General features: G+C 38.9%; 1 protein-coding gene across 1 annotated transcript; it reads right to left on the bottom strand.

Moving 5' to 3' along the window:
* Positions 1 to 772: 772 nt before the first annotated feature.
* On the bottom strand, positions 773 to 7,149 carry LOC112018167 (uncharacterized). The gene is made up of 6 exons (XM_024050685.2): positions 6,792 to 7,149; positions 6,620 to 6,708; positions 3,400 to 4,220; positions 2,174 to 2,303; positions 1,360 to 1,706; positions 773 to 1,264 (listed from the first exon to the last, which is right to left on the bottom strand). The coding sequence occupies exons 1-6, from the start codon at positions 7,084 to 7,086 to the stop codon at positions 1,141 to 1,143; spliced, it is 1,806 nt and encodes a 601-aa protein (XP_023906453.1). The 5' UTR covers positions 7,087 to 7,149; the 3' UTR covers positions 773 to 1,140.
* Between the last annotated feature and the right edge of the window lie 50 nt (positions 7,150 to 7,199).

Genomic DNA, 7,199 nt, shown 5'->3' with positions numbered 1-7,199 from the left:
GCAAGGTCAAATTGAGATCTTTTTGTAAATAGAAATAGCCTTTATGATGAGAGGCTCTTGTTTTACTAGAATGACTGCGACCGCCTAAATAATTCATGCACATGGATGATGGAACATGGACATGGATGATGGAACATAGACAAGCCCATCGCCCTATCAAAGTGAATAGTACAGCAAAGTTATGAGAAGTTGAGGGGGCATACGATAAAGGTACCATATCACTTGTAATTAAACATTAAGAATTAAAGTAATGGAACCCACCATTAACGTGAGAAAAAATAACATATTCATTCAATTACACGTAACGTTATATGCTCTCCCAGTAGAAAAGACGCGCAATAGAGAAAAATGCCATTATGTGGTTGAGAAAGTTTTTAGACGGATGCTTAGCAGGGTTGGCGAGAAAGACATGGAGGATCAAGCCAGGCATCTCTTTGATGTTCTGTTTTATTTCTGGCGTCACTGGCATGCCTCAAGACTCCAGTGCACCACCATCCGAGATGATGTTCTGTATTAACAACCAGGTAACTTGGGCCATACACCCCCAGGCCCCAGCCAACACTGATGATATGGGCCCTATGGCGGAATCCTAGTTCTAAAACACAATCTATGCATCACTAGTTAGGGAAAATTTTGTCAAAGTAGGAAGCAAAAAAAGTGTTTCTTCAACACACCCATCTATCCCTTGCCTTTTGCTTTTGCATCCACATTGCACGCACATTAGCAACAAAAAGGGGATGACTCCAGCAGAAGTACAATGTGTGGATTCAAATTAAGATACAAAACAACATTCAACGAAATTTTAATTTAACAAGATCCATTCCTATAATCAAACTATACATAAATTACGCACAGGTTATGTTAGAAAATAGAGGTCGGGTCTTGGTTTCATGGTAAGTGCCACGCACCCAAAGCAACATGTCATGGGTTCAAGTAAGGCTATCTCATAATCACTTCTCTCAAACCCCATAGAAGTGGGAATTCTGACTCTCTGAGCACTGAATGCGCTACCCTTTATGTTAGAAAATATGCAAAAGGCGGTGCCATTTAGTACAAAAAAAAAAAGAGAGCTGTGTATTGCAGAAGTACCAAGGTCAATATCACCCAAACGTGCAATGAATGATCAAAATACTAGCAAAGCTATTTACTTGAGGGGGACATCAACCTATTTTCATCAGCATCATGCTTTGATGTAGCATCCCCACCCATCAATTCCTGAAAGCCCTCAACCTTCACTGGTGGAGCTCTAACAATGCCCATGCTCCTGCAGGCACACAGGGAATTCACAAAAATGCAGTCAGGAATTTCTTATACTAACAACCATTGGTGGAAAGCATTCTTCTTTGGGGTTTTTCTTACTGTGTCTGGACTTGGGGAATTTGAAGCGAAGTCATCTGTCTAAATTGAGTGCCAGTTTGAGGATGGAGATTTGACATTGCAGCAATTTGTTGTGCCCGTAACTGCATCTGGGGATGATGTCTAGCATTGATAGTGTTGAAGGAATTACCATCCATTGGTAATTCAGATGGGTTTTCAATCTTGACTTGTACCATTGGTCTGTCCTTCTCCACATCCATAACAGGGCGAGGAGTGGATGGTTGGCGTCTTCGGATTCTATCCAACTGCTGCTGCTGCGGCTGCTGCTGAAAAGTCAAATTTTGGGGATGAACAATTGGCTGCATCTGCGGATGTATTTGTCTAGGCATCTGTACGTTCACCAAAAATTATAATGAAAACAGCATGCTAATAATGCCACACTAGATCCTTAACAAATGGAAATATATATATATATATATATAACCATACAAGTCAACATCGAAAATCTACCAACACCTAAAACTTGAAAATTTACGGGAAATTTTAGAAAAATGGAATCCAGCTTGCCAAACTTAGTCCACACTAAAAGCTTGCGCTAAGAAAATAAACAATGACAATGGGTGCAAAAATGTTCATAAAAAACACCATTCTTTGAACAATCATCTGAGGTATGGAAAAAGCGGGGTGGCAGTTTGTTAAAAGTTAGATACCATAACTTGATATATAGGAAAAGATCCAACTACAAATTAGAACCTGCTAGCTGAATTTGCAATTCTCTAAACAATTCGTCACACTATACAAGGAACCGAGGCAATAGGCAATTAAAATTCAGAGAACCAAATGTCAATGCACATACCTGCTGGGCTATTCGAAGGGAATTATGCTGCAGTGACTGCAGCTGCGACTGGATTCCCTGAAGTTGCTGAGTTTGCTGTACCAAATTCTTGGAGCCATCCTTTACATGCTCCGCTAAAGGACCCAAATTACTTGTGAGAAAAGAGAAATATGTGAGATTAAATTACCATTTATCTTACGAATGTAGAAGACAAGCACGCTCAAATTTGAAACAATTTATACCTAAAAGAAGTGAGTGACTAAGTTTGAAGAGCAAAACCAATTTCTTTATATTTTGACCCTTGCAGACTTGTTACCTAGATCTTTTCACAAATTATGCCATATGGCATAATAGAGATTTTTGTGGACATTGATTTGCCCTGGAGCCTGTTTAACATATAGGCTATTCAATAAAATATTGAACCATTTAAAGCATATTGTTTGGTCTAATCAAGCCTTCACAAAATTATGCAATCAGTTATGGTCACTAGATCAGACCTGCTAAAAACATGTCATCTCTTGGCCATTAAATGGGCTGTAATGGTATAAAGTTGCTGCAAAGGTGGGTTCCAGCAGGGTATGCTTGAACTAAATTGCAAGTGGAAGGGCAGGTACTTGCACTCCAAATTAGATGGGCTTTAATGGTAGTTAGTAGTTACACACACTCAGTAGGACTTGAATCCATGATGTCAATCCCCATCCCATTATTATGGGAGGAAGAAGTGCCAGTTGAGCCATATTTACTCTTTTCAGGAAGCACTAATCAATCAGCAAGATTATGAGAGAATGATTATATGCAGGGAGAGAGAGATTACTTTCAAAGCCACAAATAAATTACAGGGAAACTTTTTGGCCCTTACACAGTTCTTTAGTTTCACTTTGCATTTAAAATATATAAATTTAGAGAGAGAGAGAGAGAGAGAGAGAGAGCTATCATATATAAGCAAGAAAATTTTTTATTGTATTACCAGTCAAAGACAAGACACAAAATAAAAAATGAGAACATCTTTCCCAATTGAAGTGAGAACATGCTTATTCCAAACAGAATTCAAGATCAATTAGTCACACAACTAAAAGTTGACCATGTATATATTTTGTGTGGGGATATGCATGCACACAGACACAAAATAAAATTACAAATTCAGTGTTCCTATCTCTCTGCAAAACTGAAGGGGAATAAAAACCAACATGAAAGTTAAATACAATTTATGTTCTGAAAGCATAATGTAAAAGAGATTTCATAGTTACCTATATCCCAATGTTTTAAGGAACATCTTAAGTAGTTCGGTAGCTGAACACTGCTTTCTGTAACTATCAGCCAGAACTTTCAATATCCGGCCTAATTTACATACATGACAGCTTAGTAATTGAGAGAAGACTTCCACTGGAACTTCTGTGGCACCATCAAACCCCGAACTTATCAACATGCGCGCAATTACCTGTCGAGACAGCTGTGACGCTTGCTCTGGACCAAGATGTTTCCTCTTTCCTTCAGACCCAATTTTTCCACGATGTAAGTTTCCACCATGTTCCATGCTAAGGTACTCAGGCCTGATACCAAGCCTCTCAATCATCACAGGACTCCTGATCATTACTTGAGGCAAGTTATCAAGAACTCCATGGAACTCCACTTTCTGGTTTTCTTCCACTCTATCCATAAGGGGGAGTGCACTATCAGGTACACAGTTCAATGTAAACATTGTCTCTGGCAAAAAAGGTGCATCATCTTCAATGGAATTTTTACCATTTAAAACAGAATTTGGATGCATGTTTGATGCATTTTCCAACATGGAATTACCATAGCCCATGTAGCGATCCTCCTTGAATGCCACACGTCTTTTTTTCTGCTTCTCAAGAAGTCTTAGATAAGAAGACATATCTTCAGGTGTACGTTTGTCCGATTCATGGTCCCCAGATGACAACCTATAGGGTTTGCTAACTCTATACTTCTCAATAAACTGATTATACCATGTTTCAGACAGTTCTTCATTCCTGAATCTCTGGGATACATTATCAATCTCAGACTCACCATATCTTGATCCGACACTAAAACCTGCCCTTGATTGAATCTGCACAGTGGAATCCATAATGTTGATCAACCTAATGCATATTATTCGGAAGGAGAAATAACCAACTAAAAAAAGAGGCATAGTACCATCTAGCCAAACTATCTTGAGCCATCAAAAATCCAAAAGATATGATAGTTTAATGGTGCGGAAAGCGGAATGAAATATTTATTTTTATTTAATTTTACAAGTCAATTGTTTTTTTTTTCTTTAAAAAATTGTATTTTATTTTGGGCCTTGGTATTTAAATCGGCTTATTAGTATTTTTAATTTAATTTCCTAGAGTAAATGGTATTTTTTGGTAGGTCGAGTAAATGGAATTTTTGTCATTCAATAATTGGGATTTCCCAAGTCATTTAGAATTTTAGATTCCCTCAGTCAATTAGAATTAGATTTTCCCATATAAGTTAGAATTAGAGCTTAATATATGAGCAAAGTATTGTACTCCTATGGAGACAGGTTATTTTGATGAAGAATTAATTTTCTCTTGAAATCCCAATACTATGGTGCTGATTCTAATCAACAAAATCATGGTCAAATATCATTTCCTATCCCCAGGCTTGATAATATGTTGGATATCATGGTCGGAGCCTCAGTATCCCACTGATTTCATTGAGAGATTTCTTAGAGTGGGACATTCAAGTAGGAAGCCACAGGTCATTTTGGATGTGATAAGACAGTAAAGGAAGTGCCAATTTTACTGTCCAGGCCTAAAGAAACATGTTGCTAGGATCATTACTCATTAGTCCATGTCATACATGTCAGTTGGTCAAAAATAGGAAGCAGAACACTGGCCTTTACACACCACTTTTGATACCTGAGGTCTTGACCACCCTTCAAAAGATGTTACTATGGATTTTGTACTTGACTAAATTCTTGTGGTAGTGAATAGATTCTCCAAAATGGCACATTTATTGCATGTTTCAAAACCTCTGATGCCTCTAAGGTTGACAAGCTTTATTTAGACAATCATCAAATTATATGGCATTCTCATAAACATAATGTCTGATAGGGAAGTTAGTTCTTATGTTCATGAGTTAGTTCTGGAAACCCCTTTGACACATTTTAGGCACAAAGCTAAAATTTTCTGTGGCATACCATCCCCAAGTAGATGGTCAGACCAAAGTAGTTAGTAGTTGCCATCGTAACCTATTAAGATGTCTTGTGGGTGAGCATGCTAGGAATTGGGACTCCATTCTCCCCACAGCAAAGTTTACTTATCATTCTATCAATAGGTCCATAGGCATTCGTTCGTTTGAAGTTGTGTTGGGGAATCCATTAGATCTAGTCCCATGCCACTTATTGCATAGGTTTATGTCATGGTTCGTATTAAGCCCAAGCAGTTTCCTTCGGGAACAGTTAGGTAACTACAAGCTCACAATGTCAAACCATTCAAGGTGCTAAAACAAATTGGTCCGAATGCATATGTCAATGATATCCCACCTGACTATGGTATTAGCTCAACTTTTAATATCAATATTTCATTTATTACAAAGGTCCAAAAGTCATACCAAATGACCCATTTGAGGAACCTTCTCTTGACCCAATAACCAATCCTATCCTTCATCCCATCCCACTAAACCTTCAACCAACACTCAGAATCTATAGATGCTATTTTGGATGAGGAAATAGTTTTCACTAGGAAAGAAGTTGTTCCATGCTTTTTGGTTTGATGACAAGGACAATAGAATCAAACTAAGCATGGATCACCAACAAGGATCTACAACAGCTTGAAGCACTACTGAAGCCACCTAGATGCACCACCAAATAATAGATATCGACCTTAGATCACGTGTGTTTACAGTAGTCCGAAGAGGCATAGTGCTCACCCAGTGACCTTGTGGCTACATGGTGGAGGCTTTCTTGACGCTAATTGACTCACTACACGTCCACCTAGAGCTTAACTCGACAAGGTCAAGTCCCTCCCACCCTAGGAGGGTCGGTGCAGACACCATTTATTTCATAGCTTTATCGCTTCAGATTTTATCATTTTAGATACCATATTTCATTCAGAAATTTGAAATTGGGTTTTTATTAAAACTAAGGATTTCTTGAGATGTAATTGTGACTTAATTATCTGATGAGCGATTTCCAAAGCACTCTTAGGTGAAGAAGGCTAAGGTCCTTTTTGTTTCTTCCTTTTATTTCTTATTTTTGGAAATACATTCTGCATTGAGTGAACAATGAGTTAACAAAAAAAGCAAATATGAAAGAAGTTAATTTCCTGAATCCTAACCCTCCTTTCCATTTACACATACAACATTAAATCACATAAATCTGCTCTCCCATGCCATAATCTTAATAGAACAGTTATATGATTAGTAAACCAAAATACTTAAATCTTAGTACAAATTTAGCTTCGCAATACAGTTGAAATTAGGGGAACGAACGAGTGAACTAACCTTGGACGACGCCGTATTGGACGAAACACCAACATCTTGGGCTGCACTCTCCAGCGTGAAGTACACGTCATCACCGTGCAATTGCAAATCTGCAAAATCAAACGGCGTCAATCACAAACCATTGATTTCCATTAAGGAATAGTAAGAGGTGGAAATTGAAGCAGGAACTCACAAGTTGGATTGAGCTTGGAAACAGAGAGAGAAGAAGAAGAAGAGGGATTGGAGCGGAGGAAAAGAGAGACGCTAGCTTTGTCGAAGAGGAGAGCTCGAACGCGGAGTTGGAGGAGGATCTGAGGCCTGGATTTGGAGTCGTCGACGCGCATGAAGGAATCCCATAAGGATGGGGACTCGAGGAAGTGGAGGAAGATGGCGTAGTTGGACTCGCCCAGCCACGTCCGCCATACTCCAACGCTCTCGAGCTTTCTGGCCAGCTCGTAGCCGCGACCGTCGTCGCCCAGTAGAGCCATCCGATCACTGCTCTCTCTACTCTGCCAATACTGGATTTTGACCTACCCTGCCCCAGCCCACCCTGCCCCGAGTTTTAAATTTTTCATATCTTAAAATACTATTATTTAAACAA

This window comes from Quercus suber, unplaced genomic scaffold, assembly GCF_002906115.3.
Source record: "Quercus suber isolate HL8 unplaced genomic scaffold, Cork oak 2.0 scaffold_142, whole genome shotgun sequence".
NCBI classification, from domain to species: Eukaryota; Viridiplantae; Streptophyta; class Magnoliopsida; order Fagales; family Fagaceae; genus Quercus; species Quercus suber.
The sequence above is the reverse complement of the archived record's forward strand: the minus strand, read 5'-3'. Positions and strand labels throughout refer to the sequence as shown.

Excerpts from the sequence above, each read along its gene's own strand:
- LOC112018167 (XM_024050685.2), bottom strand. The coding sequence starts at position 7,086 with ATGGCTCTACTGGGCGACGACGGTCGCGGCTACGAGCTGGCCAGAAAG. Across the intron at positions 4,221-6,619 it reads CCAATACGGCGTCGTCCAAG|ATTCAATCAAGGGCAGGTTT; the intron begins GTTAGTTCACTC and ends TCCACTGTGCAG. Across the intron at positions 2,304-3,399 it reads CTTAAAACATTGGGATATAG|TAATTTGGGTCCTTTAGCGG; the intron begins GTAACTATGAAA and ends TTTTCTCACAAG.